Below are 26,777 nucleotides of genomic sequence, written 5' to 3' on the forward strand. Positions count from 1 at the left end.
ATATTTTTGATGGTGTTTTGGAACGTTACAAGGTGAGAAAGGGTAATAATATAATTTTTAGTGTTGCTCTGGACCTGGAGCTATTCTGAACCAAAATTGATTCTATACTGAATAAAGTAACTTACAACTGGTCTTTACACTTAGGGCTGTCACAACATCCCCATGGTCATGTGATCAAAATTCATGCACTTCTCAAACAATGGTTGCAGTGTCCTGGGATTATATGACTACCATTTGCAACCTTCCCAGAAAGTTTCCAACAAGAAAAGTCAATGTGGGAAGCTGGATTCACTTAACAACCATGTGAGCCACTTAATCATGGTCAAAAGGTCATAACAATTGAGCACAAGCCACTTTAATGACTGCATTGCTTAGCAGTGAAATTTCCAGTCCCAACTGTGGTCATAAATCAAGGACTCCCTGTAATTTGAAAACAAAATCCCACAGGATGAGTTCTTTTATAATTCTTACTTGGAATTTATCAGAAATACTAAATATAGTTAGATATATGTCTTATGCTATATAAGACATATATAGCATAACCATTCGTTTAGCAACTGTTTGAAGTTACAACATCACTGGGAAAAAAAGTGACGTAGGTCCAGTCTGTATCTGGGTGATATGATTGCCATTTGAAACCTTCTCAGCCAGCTTCCAACAGAAAATCAACAGGGAAAGCTGAATTCACTTGCTGTATATGCTGGCGTATTAGGCGACCTGGCGTATAAGATGACCCCCGTCTTTATCGCCGAGCCGCATTCCTAGAACGTCATCTTATACACCAGAAACTACCAGTATTTCTGGCATATAAGACGACTCAGCGTATAAGACGACCCCCGTCTTTGGCGCCGAGTTTAGCGCTTCCAGAAGTTGTCTTATACGCCGGCATATACAGTAATAACTGCGTGGTTCACTGAATGACTGTGCAAAAAGGTTATAAAATCAGACAATAAATCTCACTTAACAGCTGAAATTCTGGTCCCAGTTGTGTTCATAAATTGTAATAAATAAGTTCATACTTGTAATAAATGACCAAATTCATTAACTTTCATGTCCTCCTTATTCTCTTTTCTCTCAATATGGAGGAAAGTTAGTTTGGGAACCTCCAATTATTTATCACATAAATAATTCAAGTTTTCCTTTGCCATTCTTAAAAAAAAACATAGGTGTTTCATTAGGTGTTTATCTGTATCATAATGATTGCATGTCTACTCATTATCCTCAGTATAGGGTTCAAGGCACCACAGGATATACCCTGTTTGAAGGCTTCTGGCAAAGATGAATATCACCATGTCACGTGGCAGAGTGTTCATCTGGCTGAGAGCTTGTACAGTCAAGATATTCATCCTGAGCTGTAGCTTGAGCTTTCTTTCTTGCAAATACTTCCTGGTAAACCTATAAGTTTAACTCTCATAAAGCCAAAATGTATTAAATACATGTGGAGTAGGCACATTAATGATGTACTCATTTAGCAATCACAATTGGGTCTGGTATCTCTATCCCTGAGTGATGTCATTGTTAAGTCAGACACCACATAACAGCAACTTACCCTTTCAATGCCAGCTGATGCTGCTTGTCAGAAGCCAGCTGTGAAGTTCATAAATGGTGATCACACCACCACAGCACACTGCAACTGTCATGAACACCTGCTGTTTGTAAACCACCCAAATTGCAATCTGGTTGGAATACATGTTGAAATGTATTGTGTGCAACAACTGCAACAGTATCCAGCCAATAGATGGCAGTGTTTGTAAATTTGCTAGGAATAATCTATGGTAGGTACTCTATGGCCTTTTTGTTCGGAAGAGTTTCCTAGTAACAGTTAAAACAGTTAAGCAACAAGGCCCATGGTGACTGTACACTTCGTTTATTCTGTAGGGCTATACATAAACAGAATTTCTAACACAATCGTGTGACTGTGGGGATACTGCAACAATTATAAGTGTGAGGACCGATCATAATGTCACTTTTTCAGCACCATTGTAACTTCTAACAGTTGCTAAACAGGGTAGTTATTAAGCAAAGGCCACCTGTAAAGCCAATATAAATTTATCTTAGCTCTAGTCATTTCTTTATTCTGGCTCCATCTATATCTCATTCAAACATAAACCTTGGTCTAGGTTGCATTCCCCTGATTAAAATGCTTCTTTTTAAAACTTGATTGACTGTCTTAAGCGCAGAGGCAACTTGCAACAACTGCCTGTTTGGCCAGAAGCAAAATTATTGCATCTGCCAGGGATCATTAATCCGGCTGGCAAGCTAGCGATTGGGGGTAAAAATGGAAAGCCTGAGAGAAGGCCTTAGCATCATAACTAAGGAACCAAAAGGTAGTTGTAATTATGGATTCATGAAGCTATAAAAAAAGAATAATTTTTAAAAATAATTTATAGTTTTGCTTGAGTCAAGACAAGTGCCTAATTACTTTGCAATGAGTAAATGTTACCTCTAGAAATATTTCTAATGCTCTTTACCTTTGTAATCATGTAAATGCACTCTTTAAAGTAAAAAAAACCCCACCATCATGGCATAAACTTTCCACGTTAATTCATTTTTAAAATCTAGCAAGATGTGTGTTCATGATTTATTTATGTAGAACTGCACAAATGCATGTTTACCTTACTTCCTTAGGGTTTGTGGTGGGGATGGATTTAGTTATTAATTTATAACCCCTTCCTCTGTCCCTCAAGCTTGGTTTGATTCCTTATAACAGTACAGTGTTTTAAAAGGCTATATTTTGATTATGGAGTTTTCCTCCTTTTCCCTTAAGCCTGTAAAGTATTAGAAAGTGGTGATATATGAGCTACCTTCTCTGGAATGTCTGTTGCTGAGAGATTTAAAGCGTTATTGGAGTATACACAGATTTCAATGGAAGTACTGTAAATCTTTTTAAAAATATTTATTTTTCTTAAATCATGTGGGCATGAAATGAAGAATTGAAATAAATGACTGGGTACCTTGTATAACCCATTACAATCCAGAGAAAGGAATTCTCCTTTGAATCCCCTGGGTTTCAGTGTGTACATAGTGTATGTCATATACAGTATTTTGAGGGAGGGGAATATTCAGCCTCCAGTTGTGAAAAATCAGGTCTGAAATGTCCATCTTCCTCTTGGTGGAAGTCACGTGTCACAATATTTGCCTTGGGCCAGAATAAAACAAGGTCCACCCTTTTGCTATGGACCTTGTTTTGCAAAGCTGTAATTCTTTTTCCTTTATGCTGCCTTCCACTTTCCTTCCAGTGAAGAGGTTTGAGAACAACAAGCATTTCTGTGAATCTTGCAACTGAGGTCTTTTTATAGCAGAGGTCTGAAATAACATATCTGAAATTTATTTTGTGTGGATTTTGTTTGTAAACAGATGGATATACCAGATTTTGTTGGGATAACTATAATTAATTATATTTTAATATATATGAGGATTATAATGTATTTCATAAAGATGCTATTCAGCCACAAAGAATGAAAAAAAAATCCATTTTAGGCCAAATCAAGGTCAGATAATAGCATGTGAAGCTTTTCATTATGTAAGATTTTGAACAAAGGAAAGGGGACAGAGGGAAAAATGTGTGGTGCAAATTCTTAAATATCTTTTATTTTCTTATTTTAAAGTAAGTCTCCTGAAATGCAATAATGCAGCTATTTGAAGATGTCAAATTATGCTGTCTGGAATTCTGAGATGCTTCTTTCAGTTGTACATTGGATGCTGGGATAAACAAGCAGGTAAGAGGGTAGAAATCTTATTAAGCTTTCAGTCAAAACCCAGTGAACGGAAAAGGTCTCTGTTGAGAAGTAATCAGAAGGAATCTGAAAAGCTGCATTCTGTCTCTGTATCTGCATCATCTCAAGACAAAATCCCCTCAAAGCCATTTCAGGATCCTAAAATCTAGGTAGATTTGGGCAGAAAGAGGCAATCCTTCAGGTATTATGGTCATAAAGGTTTTACAATTTCAAGTTATTGCTTCACTAACTCATTTCATATTCTGCCTGGAAACTTATTATCTAATACTGGTGGTTGTTTAATGTTTCTTTACTGTTTCTGAAAAGAGGTCAGCAGTCATCCAGATCAGTCATTTGATAGTCCATCTGTATATGGACAATAATATGAAAGGATGAATTCCTTTAGCTGATAGGTTGCCTGTTGTGATCCTGAGCACATCACTTAGACGCAATTCAGTATGATTTGACATACTGAATCTACTGTATTTTGGAATATGTTGTGTGTTGCATCTATTCAGGTCTATCAGTTTAGGACCAATTTATCTTCCAGTCTTGAGGAAGAAGTGAAATCCTATGACAAAAGTGTGACAGCACTTTAAAGAAAGGCCTACTATCATAGTACTACAATGTACTAAATAGACAGGTCCATTATGAAGACATTGGCTCAATTGCTATACTTTTCGCGAACAGTTCTGGAGGTGATTTCACATATTAACACACATTAAAATTATTCCTTTACATTGAAAAGGTCGATACATTATGCTAAGACATAATGTGATCTATTTTTGGCTTAACAGAATGTGTGAATTCTATCAAATATGATTTATTTAAAAAGTCATACTTATCACAACTGCTGTGGTAGCGCAATAATTAGAACACAGTATTGCAGGCTAACTCTGCCAACTGCCAGCAGTTCCATTCTCACTGGCTCAAAGTTGATTCATCCTTCTATCCTTCCAAGGTAGGTAAAATGGGGACTCAGATTATTGGGGGCAATATGCTGACTCTGTAAACTGCTCAGAGAGTTATGTAAAGCACTATATAAGTCTAAGTGCTATTGTTATTGCTATCACAATTGTGGCTTAAGGCAATAGGTGAATGTACCATGATGTGGATTTGCCTCTTCATAGCATCCAAATAAATCTGATAATAATTAATAGTGTTTTGAATAATCAATAGTATTTAAATGAGAAAAAAAATCCAAGGATATTCTGGGGTACTCAGTGGCCTAAATCTGTAACATGTTAACCAGATTGTGATCTAGTTGGAGTCGAGTCCACAGCCAAATTCTTACATCCTAAGAAATCAGTGGATCTCTTATTTTACTCATCAAATGTGTCTTGTGGTTTTCAAAAAGAGACATAATCATGATAAATGTAAGCATGATCTGAGCTCAGATCAGGGCTTTTTTGTTGTTGTTGTTTAAAATAATCCTTAACTAAACAGAAATGTAGATGTCCACTAAATAAAAATAAAGATCTGGAGTAAATGTTAACTATTTGTTCTCTAGAGATTTGCAGCCCAGATACAGTAGCCCTACCATGGGATCATTTTTAAATACCTCCAACCTGTTTCAGATAAAGTTTTCCATTACTAAACTTGAGGATCTTATGAGATGATGACTCTTCATAACCATGCTTGTGATTTCAAAAATACTAAAACTGCTCACTGAAACAAGGAAAAGATAAACATTGATTTTTAGGAGTTGTGCCACTAATTTGCAGATGATGAAATCTGTATAATGAGAAGCAAACAGAATACAATTTTTAAGCTGCTGTTACTGCTTTCAATAAAAATATCAGAAAGTTCTCCCCTTAAAGGCTTTGCCTTTAACTCATGGCAGAAGAATTGAAGCCCTTCAGGTCCAAGATGCCAGCTTCTTGTGCCAACATAGAAGATGATTAAAAGAAAGTAAAACAGATAATTTTCCCCAACTATAGGCTACATTCATATATGACTGTTGGAAAGTCAGGTGATATTCCTAAGAACGGTTTCGTAGTTTAAGTACAGCATAGCAAATGAAATCTCATTTTTGATTTGTAAGTATATGACTTTCACTTCTAGTCTGTTCTCAACAAGAATATTCTTCTACCCCAATGAGTACCATTACTACCTACTTGTTGGCTTATGCATATTTATTTTTAAAAAAATCACCTGCTTGTTTCTCTATCCCAATCTTCCTCAGTCTGAAGTGCTGGATTTCAATCATCACCATAGCCACCTTTTTATGTGTTTTGGGTGCCTTCACATCAGTCCTGATTCTTGATGACTGCCTGGACAAGTCCTGTAGATTTCAGAAGTGGTTCCCAGGGCTTCCTAAGTTTGAGAGAGAGAGTAACTGGGCTGATATCTCCCACCTAACTTCATGTCTAAGGCAGGACTAGAACTCATGGTCTCCTGGTTTCTAGCTGATGCTTTAACCACTACACCAAACTGGCTCTTTTTAATTGTCAGCTGGAAGATAAATAGCAACAGACCTTAGGCATTTATGAAATGAACACAAAGAACAATTTTATGACAATTGTAGCTACATAGAGTTAGCTAAACTATTTTTCTTTCTTAATATTCAGAAGTCATATTTAAAGTCTTTATTTGATTGACATTACAGAAAGAGTGATGCCTAACGGCATTTACTAGCTAGAGATTAATCATGTGGAGCTATTCTTTTCAGCTACTGAATCACAAAAAGAAAGGGGTTTCGTTTGAGATAATTGTTAAATATCTAAAAATATGGCTTATTTAGAGTTAATTTTATGGAAAAAAATAGTTCTTATTTATTCAAGATGAACATGTTTTGGAGCAAGATGAGTCATTGTCACAAGCGAGCTGATTCCATGAACTCTCCTCCATGGGTTTATGGAATCTTGATTTCTTTCAACAACTTTGTGTTGTGATAATAACCAGCTGCTCTAACTTCATTTAATGAGAAAACTATGACCCTTGTTTTCTTTATTATCTGGTGTTGTTCATTCATGCCTGTGTAAACTTGAATATCAGTGGCCAAACATGCCAAAGCAATCTTTCAGCTTGAACTTTTTTTTTCAAAATCCTAGAGCAGATGCTGGATAATATTCTTTGAAGACTGCAGCTATGCTATCTCTACAATAATCCATTAGTCCCCTAGCATTTGCTTTAGGGTTTGCCAGCATATGACTGTAAAGTTTAAAAATTGCTTTGGCATGTTTGAGTATTAGAGTATAAAATAATGGTCTAATGCATGGGTCAGCAACCCATGGCTCCGGAGCCACATGTGGCTCTTTGAACCTTCTCCTGCAGCTCCCAGCCTCCTCTGCCATTTGTAGAGACAGAGAGAGAGACTTGCACTTCCCTGCTTCCCTTCTCTCTGTGTGTGTTTGTGTGTGTGTAAAAAGAGAGTGGCTCACGCCACACTGTTCCAACGAGCTGATAACTTATTGGGTGGGGCTCCTCCCTTTGCTGCATCTCTGCAGGAAGCAGGAAGGGCAGGAGAGAGCCAGCCCAATAATGTGTGTCAGCTTGCCAGGTGAGCAGAAGATCGGAGAGAGGGAGAGGGAGGGGGAGAGGGAGGGGGAGAGAGAGGGGGGGAGAGAGAGAAAGAGAGGGAGAGAAAGAGAGAGGAAAGAGGGAAAGAGAGAAAGGAAGAGAGAGGGAGATGAAAGAGAGACAGAGGGGGAGAGAAAGAAAGCTAGAGAAAGAGAGGGAGATAGAAAAGAGAGAGAGGGAGAGAAAAAGAGGGAGAGGAGAGCGGGAGAAAGAGAAAAAAGAGAGAGGGAGAGAGAAAAAGGGAGAGAGGGGGGAGGAAAGAGAGAAAAGGAGAGAGGAAAGAGGGAGATGAAAGAGAGAGGGAGAGGAACGAGAAAGAGAGAGGGAGAGAAAGAGTGAGAAAGAGAGGGAGAGGGGGGAGGAAAGAGAAAGAGGGAGAGAGAGAGGGACAGGAAAGTGTGAGAAAGAGAGGAAAGAGAGGAAAAAGAGAGAGGGAGAGGAGAGGAGAGAGAGAACTCATGCATAGCAGCCCCTATTTATTTTTAATTAAACTCTTCAATCAAGCTCTCCCCCCCTCGCACGCACAGGCACAACTTTTGCAGCTCCCAGTGTTTTCTTTTCTCTGGGAAACGGGTCCAAGTGGCTCTTTGAGTGGTTAAGGTCGCAGACCCCTGGTCTAAAGCCTCCAACATTTTGAGTACCAGGTACTAGTTCTGTAGAGAGAGGTTTCTCTGTGGTCTGGAGAGGATGTGGTTTCATGTGCTGCCTGCATCCCACAGATGGGGCTTCACTTGTCTGCGCAGCCCAGTTTCTGGCATGCTGCGGCCTGGTGTTGGTCCATGGACTGAGGTTTGGGAACCCCTGGTCTAATGGTCAAGAGAATATTCCAAAACTCAGATAATCTCAGTAGAAGATTACTATTACTATATCATCCATATACAAAGTACAGAAGGATGGTTCTGCCATTCTTTAAAAAGCCTGCACATGGGGAAGAATATAAAACAGTGAGACGCAGGAGAAGTACTTCTACAATAGTATTTGTGCAAATTCTTTTATAGAAATTGTTAGGCTCCATAAAACAAGAAAGATATGTAGTGATTGTTCCCAGTAGATTTTTTTATTCTTTATTTTTATATTTCTTCATACTTATAGGCAAAATCTTGTCAAACTGAAGCAAACTAAACTTACATCAAGCATATACTCTAGGAACAATTGGGGAGGAGCTGCCTTCACCCTCTATCTCTCACATAAATTATCTACCATACTTCCCCAAAAATATTAACCCAACTGAAAATAAGATCCAACCGGAAAATAAGCCCTAGCATGACTTTTCAGGATGCTTGTAATTTAAGCCTCACCCCCAAAATAAGCCCCAGTTAAAATCATCAGCCAGACGGACACATTTAGTACCATATTTTCCTGAAAATAAAACCTAACTGGAAAATAAGCCCTAATGCATCTTTTGGAGCAAAAATTAATATAAGACCCAGTCTTATTTTTGGGGAAACACGATACCTTCTACTCCTCTGGAAAACACTCCCTCCCTCCTGGGAATCCAGACTACATTCCATCACAGAAATTAACTTTCTTAATTTTGAATATTAGTAATGTTCATATTAATCATATTAATGCCAATCATATTAAAATCATATTTACTATGATTCTATCTAGTCTTTATTCTTTACTTCAAGTTTACTATTTACATTCCTTATTTCTTCTAACAGCATCTCCTTCTAGTGGCTAACAGCATTCTTTAGAACATACTTTAAGAAAGCAACAAATAAAATAATATGCCAAGGAGTGAAAATACATCTGAATTTTTCTGAGTTTGCATATATTTATTTCATGTTATTACAGGTATGTACTAAAAGTCAGTAATAGTCCTGTTACATAAGCCTTAGAAATATGAGAAGAGGATTAAATACAATTGATACAATTTGTTAGTCAGTTCACAGTTGGGGTGGCATTCAGGGTTAGAACCCCTTCACTTGTGTATCTCATATGCTTAGGCTCCTGACATCGTATGTCCTCTGATTTCAATTATGCAGAATTGCAGGATAAATTAAATATGGGATTTCTGGATTTCTCATTTGCTAACTCTTATCAAATATTTATCTTTCCACCTTAAAAGAAATTAGAACCTTTCTTGGATTTTACATCAATCATTTAAGATGCTTGCATATATCCAGATTTCGTCTGATTGAATACATCTGTTTTGAACAACATTTTTGGGAAAGGATTATTTCTACTTTTTCAGTTTATACTGCCACCCAAAACACACATTAGATTACCATAGCAATGATTTGATGGCACCATGTATTGATAACATAGCATGCAGCAAATAGCAAAAAGCAGGTACATGTGATTGCAAAGGTTATCCTTCCATAAAAGAATATGACTGTCTGAGAAAAATGGCTTTTCTTCATAGGCTACAATTAAAGACAGTTAGGGAAATATTTCTCAGGAAACGTTACCTGTATAAAATCCAAGGAAATTTAATATAGATCGATTTCATTTCAATGTCAGCTGAACATGAGAAAATTGTTGTATGTTCTTTGCAAAGCTGTTCCCTTGGTCAGTCCTCAGATCCAAAGCAACTCTATTCTATTAGAGTGCATCAAAATGGAGAGACTTCTTTGGAGAGACTTACAAGGCTAAGATTCCAAAAAAAGTCAACCATACAATTTGGCAAGAAAAACTGATAAGAGGTTCCAATGTAGCATTTTTTTCTCTGACTCAGACACCTGTCTCCTATTTTTACACAACTTTAGCAACAACTTTGTACACAATGGCTACTCCTCTTCAGAGTGCAAAAGATCTTGGCATTATGTCACAATGTCAACATAAAGCCCAGTGAGTGAAATGTAGCTAATCTTAAATCAATGGGAATGTTTTAAATCGTTAATAATAAACAATGTCTAGATATAATCTGGTTTTTCTGTTGTGCAATATTTCCTACAAAATAGGTACCCATGGCAGTATATTTGAACAATTACTGTACCTTAAAAAAAAACTTCATTGAGATTTCCATAGTGATTGTCACAACAGCTGCACGGTTGCCAAATTCTAAAATAGTATTTCTATGATAGTTTCCTTCTTCTCATTCATTGTGCCCTTTGTTCTTGAAATCCCAATTGCAAATGGATCCTACTATGAGATTACTATCTGCCAGTATCATATTTTCCTGAAAGCCACATTATAAGATCTTTCTAAGATAATTTAAGTAATCAATTTCTTAGTTTCTTACTCATATAATGGAAAGAGGTCCAGCCAATTTAGCCAGGAATTAATGCTAAATTATTCCAATTTAAATCAGCATATAATACTACCTCCTGCATATCAATAAAGTATTCATTTACCAAAGAATATTTTGTTACATGGAAATCTATTAATATGACTAAAACTGGTCTTACAATTATTATAATAATGTATTCCATGTAATTGTATTGCATTTGTTAAAATTCTATTAATAATTACAGTTCTACTTATTTTATTGTTGTGCTTTCTGGCCTAAAGGCCATAATAAAGGTTTGGGGTTTTCTGGTCTTAACAGTGCGTATTTATATAGCTCATAATATGTTCTCTCTGGTTCTGGCAAATGGCTTTCCCTTTGTAGCTGAAATTGTGAAGGCATGCTGCATTTGTTTAATTGGTTGGTTAGTCTGGCATTTCTAAACTGTTTGACTTGTGGTTTATGAGACAAGAGTTTCCTCCCAAACAGTCAGGCATGGTAGTTTGTTTTCCCAATAGTCCAGGGAGTTCATGTTATGCCTTTGTAAAGAGCATTTTTACATGATGATGTCACTGTTTGGGGTAAGGTATAACTTATAAATTGAAACCAAATTAAACTGCCATAATATTGCTTCTGGGAATGAAATGCCCACTTTATAGAAAGCTTGAATTGCTCCTCTATCAATGGGCAGCCTACCATCTAGTAGCTCTTGTAAGTACAAATGGGAGATTTCTCCACAATTGTAGGGCATTTTCAAAGCAGTTGCTCTTGTCAGAATTAAGGAAGACGAAACTTTTCCTTGCTTTTGGTAAGTCTAATGATGGGCGATTCCCACTCATAATTGCTGTTAAGATTTTTTAAAGACCAATGTCTAGTTTCTCTGAAAAGCTGGAAACCACATAGCTCCAAAACAGAAATGCCACATTCATGTATGACATATTTATGTATCCAAAACTTCAAGAGTTCAGCAACCCTAGGCAGTTGAAATTCTCCAGCCAGCTGAAGTTCACATATTTTAAAGTTGTCAAGGCTGAGAAACCACTATACCACAGATGCAGTTTTACAGCTTATTATGTGCAGGTAGCACAACCAATATAAATGTAAATCAGTTTTAGTCTCCAACATTATCATAATACTGGTAACTGTATTGGGGAGAAGAAAAGAGAAAGAACAATGGAAAGCAACTGTTTATACAGTATTTATTCTCATTTTGTTAAGGTCTTTCTAATAAGTATTGACTTCTGATAACTACAAGGACCTATTGATTTAGGTTTTTTTTATCATATTTCAAATAGTCTGCTGCTGGCTGTTTTGGGGATTTTTTTTTAAAGTTCCCAGTCTAATCTATAGCCCCGGGATTTTCTGGTGTTTCCTATTTAACTACTGACCAGTTTCAACCCTAATGAGCTTTTTTGATTCAGGTTAGCTAGGCAATATCACATGCTAAGAGGTAATGCATGATATTTTATATCTTTATTTTTCACATTTCTGAACTATCTACCTTCCTCGAAGAGGGACCCTGGGTGGTGTACAATAAAATGCTAAAATATAAAACAGAGTATAAGGGTACAATTGGAAGGAAAGGAAAAGACATCGTAAGTTTGCCTAAGCAACATACTTTCCCTCCATTATTTCACATTGGCCCTTTTGGGGGAACAATCAAGAATGAACTTGTCTCGGGGTTAAGCATTCGTTTTCATCCAGAGTTCTCTGGATACTTAAAGCAGTCTGTGATATTTTAGTCTTTTCAAAATATGATCGAAAACAAGATTACATTTGTTTCTCTGGATGTTTTCCTACTGATGTAACTCCTGAACCCTCCTTGTAAGATAGATAGATAGATAGATAGATAGATAGATAGATAGATAGACAGACAGACAGACAGACAGACAGACAGACAGACAGACAGACAGACAGATAGATAGAAAGATAACCAGTTTTTCTGTGGAGATTCTCAACCATCCAGGTCATGGTTGTCCCTGAACCTTACATTAAATTAAAGAGAGAGAAATGTTGTCTGGATAATTCTCCTTCATAGGGAGACACAAAGTACCAAATTACCTGGATGCTGAAGAAAGGCTAGTTGGGTTGGAGTGTCTTGTTTGCATCCCATTATTGATCAGCGGTATAATTTGAAGTGGTATGTTTTTGAGTTCAGAATAACAGAATAACAGAGTTGGAAGGGACTTTGGAGGTCTTCTAGTCCAACCCCTTGCTCAAGCAGGAGACCAATACCATTTTAGATGAATGGTTGTCCAATCTCAGCAGCAGTGAAAATGTATATTGAACAGTTTTAAACTGTTTCATTGGGTTTGGGGAACAGAAAGCATGGCGTGGCAATGTTTTTAGTGTACACAATCTTCAAATGCTTACAGGTTTTTGGATCTCACCTAAGACAAGTGTTTCCTTAGGAACAGTCACTATCTTTAAAATGACAGCCATGACTGAGTGATTGAAATGTTGCCCTTTTGATGTGCATGCAATGCACACAACACACATTTGGGGCAGGGCCTTGATCACATTTTTATTTCAAGTTATTGCTCTGGGGGGGGGGGGAAGAATCTAAATGTCAGTGTTTGCACATGAACAAGATTTTATCACTTGGGGGAACAATTTAAATAGTAATAGTATGATGAATATATTGTAAGCTTTTTTTTAAAAGGAGAAGGAAGGAGAGGAGGAGATGGACAGATGACAGTCTCTTGCAGTTTGAGGCACATGAAACTTGGCATACTGACCTTCCTTTTAAGTGGTCCTGGAGGAATGTGAATAGACTGGACAAAACTTCATAAAGACTAAATTTTGCATTGTGCGCACATACTTTCAGCTCAAAGGGCAGAGGACACTCTTTGTTTCAATCTTCCAAGTAAGTTATAAAATTGTTCAACTGATGGTACAGATGAAGCTATGTATTTCCTTTAAAATGTCTTTTTAAACAATAAATAAATAAATACAGGTATATGTTGTGCTACTTTGTAGACAAAGCTCTCAGGGAACAACACACTGAAGGGGAAATAAAATATAGTGATTAAGATTGCACTAAACCACATGGGGCTAGCCCTTAGGGCTGGGTTTCATCTGCATTTAATTTCCATATTAAGATATCTTTGCATTACAACTAAGGCTTTGCATTTTCTCTTTCTGAAAGGAAGACGAACAGAACCATGCAGCTTCAGGCATTTGGGAAGAGAGCACCAAAATTTCATCTTAGATTGACTAACAGAATCAATTCTCTGGGCCAGTCTCACTAAGGAAACGGGCAGGGACATGGTCAAGTAATTAAACATGCATTGGGATATCCTGCTACATGTATGGAAGAGTTTATTTCATGCTAAGATGCATTTTTCAATTTTGATGTTATTATGGCTAGCTATGATCACCCATGCTGGTTTACTTTTCTTAACATTGCACAGACAGCTCAGCAGTTCATCCAAAAACTTTCTATCCAACTAGCATCTGATTTTTTAACTTGTTCATTCTAAATGAATGGAGTGGCATGGTGGCTCAACAGTTAAGATGCTGGGCTTGTTGGCTGGAAAGCTGGCAGCCCAAGTGTCCACATGACAGAGTGAGCTTCCCTCCTCATCCCAACTCCTGCCAACCTAGCAGTTCAAAAGCATACAAATGTGAGTAGATAAATACTGTAGGTACCACTTCAGTGGGAAGGTGACATGCTCCATCACGTCACGTGGAAATGTCTTCAGACAGTGCAATCTCAATGGCCTTGAAACAGGGATGAGCACTGCGCCCTATAATCGGCAACAACTAGTGGAGTAAAATCCACAAGGACTTCTTTACTTTTTTTTAAATTCTAAATGAGTACTGAGTACTGCAAAGTGAGGTGGGAGGGACAAATAATTTGGTCTGGCAAAAATCAAAAGGAATTAATAATTTTAAAAAACTATCTTTAGACAGAATGAATAAGCAACAAAATGACAAATAGCATTCCATACTTGCGGCTATCTGCCCTTTGGGCAGTTTTCAATACTATCAACCATGGATCTGGATCAGTGGGTGGCAAAGTGTTGTGCTGGTTCACTTGATTTCCTTGGGGTGGGTTCCAATTGGTGATGATTGGGGAGAAGAGGTCTCACTCTTTCTGCCCCTATGTGGTCTGTCCTCTCCTCTACATCCTAACATCTAAATGAGTGAACCATTGATACCCACTTTTATATCTCTGCCCATGGCATATTGAGTGATGGAGGCGCTGAGAGTCTGGATGGGAAACCACAGGCTTCAGCTGAACCCTGATAAAACAAGGTTGTGGGGCCTGCTTGTTCTATCTTCTTTGATGTTGGATGGGATGCAGTGCCCCACACAGACCTAGTGCACAATCTGGGGGTCCTCCTAGACTCATGACTCCCACTTGAAGAGCCAGGTGGAAATCATGGCTAGGAGAACATTTGCAAAACTTTGAATTATGTGCCAATTGTGCCAGTTTCTAAATCAGCAGGCTCTGCTCAGTCACTCATGCCCTAATCATCTGGACGATTGGACTATTGTAATGTGCTCTACATGGGGCTGCCCTGCAGCTGACGTTTCAACTAGTACACAATACAGCTGCATAGACAGTTATGTGTGCTCCCAGAACAGCACATGTCATATCTCTGCTCCATAAGATGCACTGATTGCTGATTTGCTTCTGGGTCCAATTCAAGGGGCTGCTTTTAACCTTCAAAGTCCTTCTAAGACCAGGAACCATCTCTCCCCAATTATAACAGCCCATTCCATAAGATCTGGTAGACAAGGCATCCTGCAAGCACTATCTACAAGGAATTTACATTTGGTAGGTCCCAGGAAACAGGCCTCCTTTACCATGGTAGCTGTTTTATGAATATTCTCTTTCCCACCCAGCCACCCACCCACCACATCCACCCAAACACACACATCAAACTCATGTTACTTCCATCTCTCTTGACTTCCAGAAGTACCTCAAGACCATGCCTGGGGGGTCTCAATGAACCAAATATATGTTTAGATGACTCCACTTCTGCAATGGATATACTCAGTCCCTTTTTCCCTGGTGTTTTTATATTTTATTTTTAATAATAATCTTTCATACTGATTTTTATATTTTTATAATTGCTTTATATGTGTGCTGTTTTTACCTCATTGTTGTATACTGCCCAGAGTCACTTTCATGAAATGGATAGCAGTACAAATTTGATAAATAAACCTGGCTTGATAGTTATTATATCTAAAATAATGCCTTGCACATAATTTTCTTTTCATGTGTATGTTGAGTTGCCAGTAATGAATCTTAAAAATCAGAGTGAATGTTACAGTGAAGATACAATTGTACCTCACTAATAGACTGCTTCAAAACTCGTCAAACCTGGTATTCGACACATTTTGATGTGAAAATGTTGTCCTGGTACTCATAGTTTCTTTGGTATTCCTCACACTGTGAAAGGAAGAGGCCACAGAAGATGAACAGGAAGTCAGCCATGCTGGGAAGGTCACTGACATACTGTGTTTCCCCAAAAGTAAGACCTACCCCCAAAATAAGCTCTAGCTTGATTTTTTGGGGGTGGACCTAATATAAGCCCCACCCCAAAAATAAGCCCTAGTTTTGGGGCAAGGCACACACCTAAAACTCAAGCTAGGATGGGGGTGGGGGTATGGAACTGTTCCATGTGCCCTACATCTGTTTACCGTCACAGCTAGACCTCCCATGAATCGATACATGCCTCACCTTGCCAGCCCACTTCTTCTGTGACCATATTTCGCTGTCAGAGGCCTTCTGGAAAACCTCTGCAGTTGAGAACTGAGTTACAGATTCAATCCGTAGCTCAGGTTTCGGCTGTAGAGGCCTTTCCAGAATGGCCTCTGACAGTGAAATGCAGGCCAGAGCTCCATTCTTCGCTGCAGAGGCATTTCCTTCGGTCACAGAAGTGGGCTGGCTGGGCAGGGCTGTTGGTGCTACCGCTGTGAGGTGAGACCATGGAAAAGACACCCCCTAAAAATAAGATCTCATGCCTCCTTTGGAGTCAAAAAAAAAAAAAAAAAAGAAAGAAAGAACCGGGTTTTATTTTGGGGAAAACACGGTAGAAAAAAAGGACAGAAAGTTTCTCCTGGCTAAAACAAAAGGTCATGTGGTAAATCACCTGATTTTTTTGGTACCCATAGTTTTTAGTACCTGTTGTGCCACCCAGAATCAATTAACATCAAATACCGAGGTGTCACTATACTAATCTAAATTTGTAATTGCGGGCAAATTCCATTGAAGGCATCAACAAGAAACAACCAAACTACAGACAAATAAGTGGTATGACAGTACTCAGCCTATTGCATACATTTGTGAACACATTTTAAAATATGATATTGGAGAAGATGCAAAAAAAAGGACAAGCACAGTTACTGATGGACTAATTGAAGTTGGAAAACAGGATGTAAGAAATAAAGAAGGAACTTATGTTTATATTCCCTGCATTGTCTGCAAGAAAATAATAGGTTTGAACTGTACTACAGGAAGAACAAACTTAGTGCTAAAACCATTTCAGTACCTCCAAATAAGTCCCAGCCTTAAAAGACAGAAGGGTGATTTATGGAAATGTATATGTCTTTCTGAAATACTAAAAAAAAAAAAAAGTTACCGTAAGACCAATGGTTCAAATACTCAGGAACATTTTGATGCTTAATATAAGAAAGAGAATGCTGAATCAAGTTATGAAAATTCAATAGATAACATGAAAAATCCAAACTGAACAAGAAACATCAGCATAAAAAATCTAAATAAGGAGAAATGTTAAGCATAACAGTTAAAGTTAAAAATCTGTTAAATTAAGTACTTAGGTTCTTTTTTTAAAAAGCAAGCTATTCTGTCTTTTGCACCCAATTTACACTATAAAATGGTTACACAGTGTTTTCTTTATATCTTTTTCCATTTAAAAAAAATCTATAAGTAGAGATGTTATAGCCCAAAGCAAAATTATTTTCTTTTGCAGGGAAGTATGAAAACAATTACAATTTTGGGGGTGGGTGGGGAATAATACTAGTAATCTTCTCCTATGCCTTGTATCTGGTACATACCCTAAGAATGTTTATTCAAGTGCATTAGTGAAGAATATTTTAATGTTAACTGTTCTAAAATGGTGCTATTCAAGCAGCTCACATTAATGGGAATGCCTTTAATACCAGATATGATACTTTGCAGTAGTGGAGGAAAAAGTATTTACCCTTAAAATAGCTGACCTGGATCTAGTCCAGGGGTTCTCAACCTTGGCAACTTTAAGACTTGTGGACTTCAACTCCCAGAATTCCTCAGCCAGCAAAGCTGGCTGAGGAATTCTGGGAGTTGAAGTCCACAAGTCTTAAAGTTGCCAAGGTTGAGAACCCCTGATCTAGTCAATCTTTTATTTTTATTCATTATAGAAACTTACCTCCAAAAATCTGTCCAGTTTCTTCACACTATGAATTATTCTTTAAAGTTCTAAGTTAGCTTTGTCCTTATTTCCTTGAAACTCCCCAAAACTGTAACCTTCCAACAAACTTTGTGTTATTTTAGGCACAATTCCACCATGAAAATGATGTTGAAGACAGCTTCAGTTACCATTATAAAGAATAAATAGAGCACAGCAAGCAAATCTTAAACTGCACACACACAAAAAAAGGATTTGGACGCTAACACTACAAGATTTGCTCTTCTGGGAAGTTTTGTAGCAGGAACATGATTACAGCTGAGAAGCTGGGAATTGCACTGAATTCAGGAGTGTGATTCCCATCTTTTCCCTTACATCAACTTTAAAAGAAAGTTGTCTTCTTAAAAGTACTGATATTAGTGACTCCTATTTCAATGAATGCCTGAAACATAATTCTTTCATCTCATCTGTCAAAATACCCCATTTATACCCACTTAGCAGTTCAAAGAAAGAATTTGCAATGTAACTATTGAGCAGAATGGAGTTTTCAGATGTGTTTCAAAATTGCTTTCCACTAAGAAAAATCCAGAAACAAAACTTACTTCCAGAATGGGGTAAAATACAGTGGGGTAAAATAGAATCCTTCTGTTTTGGAAAAAATAACATCCTGGGCTGAAATAATTGAATAGAATGATCAGGTGATGGTGAACTTTTGATAGTAAACTTTTGATAGTAAAAATGAATTCTGCCCTAGAATTAATCAATGTAGGCTCAATTAATCAAAACATCTCACACTAAGTATTTGTTTGAGTAGAGGAAACCTGTCTCTGGGGTTGACATTTGGCTAAAGAAGCTGCTGTTTTTAGAGTGTGTATAGTATATGGCCAGCAAGGCACAAGTACAGAGGGTGTGAGGGTAGGAGAAACTTATCCCAAGAACTTGCAATGTACCTTGCCAGCAAGGAAGGTCACAAATGGCAATCCCTGATCATAGGATGCTACAACCAGTCATAAGTTTGAGCCAGTTGCCAAGTGCCCAGATCATGATCATGTGATCCTGGAAATGCTAGGGCAGCCAGAACTCCAAGGATCAATCATTTGTTCAAACCTATCATAACTTTGAGGTCTTAAGTCAAGGAGTACCCATAGTTTAATGCCTTCCTGATTAGATTAGTTTTTTCCTCCCACTTTTCCCACTTCTCTGCATTTTCTGAAGAGCTTTGCTATCCTATCCAGGAATCTCTCCACTCTTACTTTGTTTTTCTTCCAGGCTTATAACTTGCAGTAGGTCTCATCTGGATTTACTTCAGGCAGGAAGACAAGTACTGCTGCAATATCCAGGAGATCCCAACAAAGCTTCCCTTGTTGTCCGCGAGACAGCTTGGAATCTCCCCTGGATTCCTCCAGATGAATTTCCATGCCAAGCTTCCATGTTTTCTCTGCAAACTCCCAGAAGCTCCCCCCTCTGATGAAAACTACTGTATTCTGGACCAGGTGAAAGAGAAGAAGGAAAAAGCAGAAAGCAGTGCCTCCTTCTTGATCTCCCCTCCACTGTTCTTTTATTTCTCCCTATTCACTTACTGGGTGACCTTTCTTTGAAAATTGGTTTCATTTGTGCTGCTTAGGCCAACCAGATGCTCCAATCAGGAACAATGAGTAATCAACTGTCTCTCCTCCTTGGCTTCTCCTGTCTTTTTTTATCTCTTCCAATACCTTTGCCAAACACCTGCTTGCTCTCCCTGCTCACTCATTCTGTCTCTGCAAATTGGGGCCCTTATACACCCACTTGGAACAGCCTCAAGCGTGGATTTCTAAACTCCTTTCTGCTAGCAGTATTAACTGCTGTAGTGAGACACGCTGAGGCTTTCTCTCTTCAGTTCAGTCTGTCCACCTGACACACCAGACTCTTTGCCACCAAGTTTCAGGACTTAAAGCCCTTCCTCCCAGCATTAAATAGAACAAGGGGCCGGCGTGTAACGCGTTGCAACGAGGCCACTTTCTCTCTTCTCTGAGATGCCTTTGAAAAGTTTATGGAAAGAAAAGGAATGCTCTGAATAGCCTTTTCCACCCACAGCGACCAAACGGGCAGACGTGCGAGGCATCCCTCGACAGGACTGCACTGAGTCGAGTTAAAAGGTCGAGCCAAAGCAGCCTTACGTGCCATTCTGCGTGTACTTTCCACACGACCAAACGGCGCGTTCTACTGCTGGATTCAGTTGATCCGGCTTGTGTCCCACCAAACGTTTCCGCTCAGTAACGTGACCCCTTGCTCCCAAGATTTCTGCCCCTCTGGCCTTTAAATCTCCTGGGCTACGGCAGAGGGCTGCTCTGTGCATGGCAGGTCCTCTCCTTCCAAGCCCCTAGACGGCTTTGCCCGCGTTGACAAAGGGTTAAAGTTACCGCTGAGTAGTTTTTAAAGGGGGTGACGTCGTTGTGTTTGTCTGGCCGTCTGACGAGCCTGGAAGATAATTCCTTCTTTGAAAAATAAGAGGGGAGCGAGCTGAGGCTTGAAACTTGAGACCCTTCATAGAATCACCACTTGGTGAGATCCCAGGCGCAAGGACGCAGTTGAACTGCCTGCGCGCCCTCTCGGCTTCCCTTTCTGGAAACGCGCGCCCTTGCGCCGGAGAAGAAGAAGCAGCAGCAGCAGCAATAGCAACAGCAGCATGGCACCATCTGCCTGGAGGCATTTAAGACTCGCAGCCCTCCTGCAGCTCCTTTTCATTTCCTGTCTGCCAAGAGGTACCGTAAGTTGGCAAGCTCCTTTCTATGCACGCTTAAAAGAAAGAGCAGAGTTTTCTTTGATCTGGCAGGAAGTTTTGGAGGGCAGACTTCAGTGGTAGAAGTTCTATTTTCTTGCTGGCAGGGTGACAGAAAGTTTTTCTAGCTTTGATTTCCAGAGAAATAAGAGGACCCCGGGCCATTGATGTGTTAGCCACCACGCTACATATACACCCCCTTTGGTTTCTGATATACAGGAAATTCTTCATCCAAAATGGTAAAGAAACGGGCAAGACTTATTGGAACTTTTTTTTTTTTTTTTTTGGCTCCTGGAGGGGAAATGGAAAAAGAGACAAGGATAGCAAATGCCACATTTGATTTGCAATTGATATAAATTTCGGCTCATTCTGTATTACATCAAAGAGAAAATAATGCAAAAATTAAATGGGACAAATGTATGCAGGTTGTTCTTTTTCTTTTAATTTTGGCAGACTAACCCAGTATGCACACTTTTCTCTGATGTGCTGTACTGATGTTCCTGTACTGTTCCCCTTGAGTATAAGTTCACTGGGAAATCTGCAGTTTTCATAGGCATAGCTTAGCAAATGCATGTTTGCCCTGCTGTTTTATGAAGACAAACTAAGATATTACAAACCATGTTCTTCCTCCCAGAAGCTCCTGGCCTCTCTCATAGATTGCAGCCCTGGGAGACATCCTGGGATGTGAATTCAGCATTTAACAAAAAATAAAAGAATTGTTTCAAGCTGTGAAATCAGGAATAGGAAAACACTTAATGTCCTGTGGATATATACAGAGACAGTAAAATCGGTAAAAATGAGTAAAATATCTATTTTAGTCTCTGGGGTGGCTGACTTTATGGCGTAAGGCTTAGTTTTTTAATATAAGAGAGGGAGAGAGAAGTTGTCTGGGTAACAAGAAGTTGTTTGGGTTGCTTTCCTCAGACTCATTAAAGAAGATACTAGTAAAAATCACATGTAGTAAGTAAATACTGTGGCATTCCAAGCACTGCAGCTCATAATGTATATAAATAATTCCATATGTAGCATCACAGTTGGAATTTATTGCTCTATTTAAAAGAATTAAAACAAACAAAATGAGTTTCCTGCACAAATCTAGGGGATGGTGGGCTCTAGTTTGGATCTATCACAAGTCTAAGAGAAATATTTGTGGTAGAATCCCTTTGGCAAGAAGTACAAAAACTAGAATCATTTGGCTCCAGAAAGAGAAGGTAAAAGCAATTATCTCCTAAAGGAGCATTTACATTGCAGACAATTATACCCCAAGCTGAAGTAGAGCAGTAAGATAATCTCAACTGTGTCCTAATCCAGTTGCTTCAGAAACGGTAGTCCATCCAGCCAACCTATCAATGTCACATCCAAGAAAACAGAAGTCCACTTTTTTGCAGACAAGCAGTTAGGAGAAATGAGGGGATAGGGATGAGGAAAGAAAAAGACCAAAGCACACTATATACAGCAGGTAAGTATTTTCCAAAGGTGCTTTTTCAAGAGCCAACCCGACTTTCTCGTTTTTCTTCGAAGACATTCTGCTTCTCATCCAAGAAGCTTCTTCAGCTCTGACTGGATGGTGGGGAATGGAAGGATTTATATTCTTTGTAGACAGCTGGTCATTGCAGTCAGAGCTGAAGAAGCTTCTTGGATGAAAAGCAAACATCTTTAAAGAAAAACAAAAAAGTAGCTTTGGGAGAACCATGACTGGATGACTGAGAATCTCCATAGACATTCATCTTAGTAGTTGTTTAACTCAGATTTCCATCTGCAATTTAATGTAATTTTGTGTTTGCAAGAATATTTACTCCCATCATAGAAAGCTAAAAAAACCCTCAAGTTTTAGTCACACTTCACCAGTTTCCAGATGTTTTCTATTAAGATAATACAGGTCAGCTATGAGCTACATCAGTTGTAGTTGCAGACAGTGAATATTGATTGGAAATAAGTGTGGATTATTTGCAGCTCAGTGGGAAAAGTAAAGATCCTTGGATAAGAGTGCATTCTTGTAAAACAATCCTGCATTTCATTCCTCAGTTTTGTGACATCAAAATAGTATTTAGAGAATAGAAGATCTGCAAAAGCAATTTAAATTTCAGGTGCTATCTTTCCCAGTCTGATGCTTTCTAAGTGGCCTGGGTTACAAGCAATACTACATAGTAGGAAAAGATGGAAGTCGTTGAAACAAAAACTGCAAAATCCATAATCCAACACAGTTGAAGAAATTTGTTCCTGACTTCATAACTAGGAATTTCTTAATCATAATAGAACCAGTCAATACACTCCGGATCAACTGAAGAGGCTGAAGTGACTGATCTGTTAGAGACAGTTCCCCTAGCAAATGACAGGAAAATAATGAATATGTGTATCCTTGGATTTTTAAAAAGAATGGAGCACTTGACTTCTACCATAGAGTCACTTGATCCTGCGTAGAATCTAAAGAAGAAAACATTGCTTTGGGCAGCAGTTTGGCTTCAGACCTGGATGGATGGAACCAGTTTAGACAGAATGGTTGATATGGGTTGCATAAACATTCAATATTAATAACTGGGTATAGTGCAGCATTGGCATCCTTCATAAGAACTGTGATTTTTCCCAAAGTTTCATAATCTTGTTCTTAAAATTCAAACAAGGATCAGCTTTAGTACATCTTTTCTTCTACTCATTGTTCTGTATTTGTAGCCTTCCAAGAAATCTTTTTGGAATGCTTACGATCTAAGGAGTGACTGGTCTATCGTAAGCCTTTTTTAGGCATTACAATACCTTATAGCAATTATAGCAATGTTTTATGGCTTGAGTATTTCCAGAAACATTGACACACTTCTACAGTCCTGCTTACTTAATTTACAGTAAATAAATGTATTTCCATAGTAAAGCATTTTTCTGTCTTTGATCACACCCATGTGTTCTCAGCGTGTTTGGGGATACTTGGGAAGTTCAGAAAATGATTCATAGAAAGATGTTCCAAACAAATAACTTTGTATCACAGACTATATAATATCTTTACCCATCCTCTCCCAAGAGGTGAGTCACACTTGTAAGACAGAAAACAAGATCTTTATGTACAGTAAATATTATAAATTATTATACTAATTCTTTGTAAGTACAGGATATAGAGGCAGGCTTGTTAAAATAAGCATTCCAATAGAAAACAAAAAGACCCTATTCTGATTTTAAGACACTTCAAATACTTTGGCTGTTTCCCCTATTTGGGAGGAATTTCTAATGCTTGTCTTACGGATTTACCAAGAATGATTTGTTTAAAGGTCAAAAGCCTGTATCATCAATATAACTGCAAAAGTATGTTTCAAGTCTTCTCTGCCAAGAAAAATCTGAGTTCTCTATATTGCTATAGTTAAGGGGAAATATCATATGTTTTTCATTGTAATCTGAAAGGAACATAAGAGAATTTTAACAAGCCAGAAAGATTCACGAGACTCAAAATAAAACTGGACATCCTACTAACCATATGAGTACAACTAAGATTTTTTTTTTTTTACAAGTATAAGCCTTAGGAATGGGTGGAAGGTTTCCACATATTAGGTTGGGTACTGGGAGTGGTGGAAACTTAGTAAGTATAAGGTCTGCTTCCAACAAATATTAAAGATGTAGTCAGCATTAGTCAAGAAATCAAAGGCAAGCCTGTTCACATCCTAATTGAGGTTCTTGATGGTAAAGACAGAATCTAAACTACAGGTCTAGGCAGAAAAATGTCAGTCTGCTAGAGTAGTCTGTCATACTGACTCAAGCACAAAGAAGTGCTTCTGATAATGAGCTACACTCAGAGGAGAATTTATATTAGGAATGTTACTACTCCACCCTTACTCAGGTGTTGCTGATCAAGCCTGATCTGGTTGGAAGATCACCCAGAGATATGAGTGGATTCATCTAAACCAGGAACTCCCAAGTGGGGGTGCTCGCCTCCCCTGGAGGTGCAAGACAATATTCCAGGGGATGCGAAAACTTGGGTTTAGAAGTTCCAAAATTATAGTGTATATGCATAATTCATTGCCATTATTTTGAACTTTTGTAAGGAGTGCGAGAATATATCAGAAGCATTCTAGGGGTGTGGGGTATAGAAAAGTGGGAACTGCTCGTGTCATGTGACCTATTGTGATGTATTGTGATGTTTTTTCCCTTTATGAGCTGGGGTGGGCGTGGCTTGTGCGTGATGCATCCAGCCTGCAGGCCGCCAGTTTGACACCCCTGATCTAAACTCTACTGGTTTTCATCAAGGTGGGACTGGCTGCAAGATATAAATCGGCCTTTATTCCCAAGGTTTTCCATATACTTCGGACTTCTCTACTGTTTTCCTTAGTGGTGCTGTAGTTTGAGAAAATGTTCTGCTAAGTCTAGGGCAAGGGGAAACTGACTTTATCCTGGCTCCTGTATTGACACGTGGTTCATCTAGTTCAGAAAGCTTATCAGAATTATTTGGCCATCTTCCACATATGAGGAATTTTTCTTATACTTACAGAGGAAGAAGAGCAGTATGAAATGTTAACTTTCTCTGTCTGCCATGGTGACCATAAAAATTGCTTCTCTGAATTTACTTTTCAAAGGAAGGCATTTACATTCACTCAATTTATTTGACATTGAAGAAATATAGCCATTTAAAAAAGATCTATGCTGATCCTCTAGGACAGTGGTTCTCAACCTGTGGGTCGGGACCCCATTTGGGGTCGAACAACCATTTCACGGGGGTCACCAAACAAGGCTGTCCGCCATTTTTCCCCCCTTTTCTTTGGCCACGCCCTTGGCACCCGGTGATGTATAAGTGGTTGGGGGTCACCACAACATGGGGAACTGTATTATGGGGCCGCGGCATTAGAAAGGTTGAGAACCACTGCTCTAGGAAGACTTACAGCATTCAAAAACGTTCAGATGCAGATCATGATCTTGGAATGACTTTATTGTTATTGCTATGTTATAATATTCTTGCAAATCCTCTAGTTCTTAACTTTCTAGAATAGTTTGAGGGCCATCTATCACCATATGTTCTTTAACCCAACAGTTTCATTAGGAGATGTATTGAAGGTTTGGCATCAGTTATTAGCCGGGAGCTCATGCATTTTGCCTACACCATTATTCTAACAGGAAAAAAAAACTTTTCTGTCAAAAAGACTATATAAAACTAGCTTAGCACAGTTTTTGGTCATTTATCTGGTTTTTTTTCCCCATTAAAAGAACAAACTACTTCAGAAAAATGAAATGGGTTTGCATGAAATACAGTGAAAAACGAAAGTAAAGGAAAATAGAGTAAGGCCAAGTTGATCTGCTGCCTGATGTAAAAGACAAAACTGAGTCCATTATTTAATCTACAGAAGGCAGGCTGCAAGTGAATCTCTCTTTAATATTAATGATGGGACAAAATTCTCCCCAAAGGACAGGGTGCTAAATGATGTGGCTTACAGCATTTTCTAAAAACATACATCATTCATCAGAAAGGACCAGCTGGGAGATTTGTTTCTCCATCTCCGCCCTCTCCATATAGAGCAGTGGTGGCGAACCTATGGCATTGTTGCCAGAGGTGGTACTCAGAGCTCTCTCTGTGGACACGCGCACCGTCACCCCAGTCCTAGGCCTTCAGCTGGGTTTTATAAAACCTTTTCACTTTAGGCTTCGACCGCCGTGTGCAAAAAAAAAAAAGGTTCAATCAATCAGTCAATTTCAACTTCTTGTGGGGAAGAAAAAGATCTTGCAAAGTTGGAATTGATTGATTGAACTTTTTAGTCCCACCCAGTCTGCCGTTACCACCGCAGCCATGCCCACCCAATGGGCCACACTCACCCAATTGGCCATACCCACCCAATGGCCACCCCCACCCAGCACCCGATGATGCATAAGTAGGTTTTGGGTTGCAGTTTGGGGACTCGGTCTCTAAAAGGTTTGCCATCACTGATATAGAGCAATTTCCCAATACAGCTAGCCCTGGACTTACAACCACAATGGACCCCAAAATTTATGTGGCTAAACAAGACAGTTGTTAAATGAGTTTTACCCCATTTTAAACCTTCCTTGCCACAGTTGTTAAATGAATCCCTGCAGATGTGAAGTTAGTCACATGGTTGTTAAGTGAATCAGGCTTCCCCATTGACTTTGCTTGTCAGAAGGTCGTAAAAGGGGATCACAGTATCCCAGTACACAGCAACCATCCTAGATATAGTTGCCAAGCATCTGAATCTTGATCACGTGACTATGGGGATGCTGCAGCCGTCATACATGTGAAAAACAGTCATGAGCCGTTTTTTTCAGTGCTG

General features: G+C 38.7%; 1 protein-coding gene and 1 long non-coding RNA gene across 3 annotated transcripts in view; both read left to right on the forward strand.

Moving 5' to 3' along the window:
* Positions 1-3,184: 3,184 nt before the first annotated feature.
* LOC120318005 lies at positions 3,185-13,315 on the forward strand. The gene is made up of 3 exons (XR_005559383.1): positions 3,185-3,304; positions 3,609-3,719; positions 13,073-13,315. It is a non-coding gene; the product is annotated as an uncharacterized LOC120318005 (long non-coding RNA).
* A 6,436-nt stretch (positions 13,316-19,751) lies between these two features.
* The window catches only part of PAMR1 (peptidase domain containing associated with muscle regeneration 1), a 79,676-nt gene continuing 72,650 nt past the window's right edge, over positions 19,752-26,777 (forward strand). Inside the window, exon 1 of one of the 2 annotated variants that reach the window (XM_039365164.1) lies at positions 19,752-20,512. In XM_039365164.1, the coding sequence (XP_039221098.1) occupies positions 20,437-20,512 (76 nt within the window). In that variant the 5' untranslated portion in view covers positions 19,752-20,436. The remainder of the gene's footprint in view (positions 20,513-26,777) is intronic. The other variant, XM_039365165.1, reaches the window with a different exon arrangement.

This window comes from Crotalus tigris, unplaced genomic scaffold, assembly GCF_016545835.1.
Source record: "Crotalus tigris isolate CLP2741 ecotype Arizona unplaced genomic scaffold, ASM1654583v1 scf7180000019968.627227, whole genome shotgun sequence".
NCBI classification, from domain to species: Eukaryota; Metazoa; Chordata; class Lepidosauria; order Squamata; family Viperidae; genus Crotalus; species Crotalus tigris.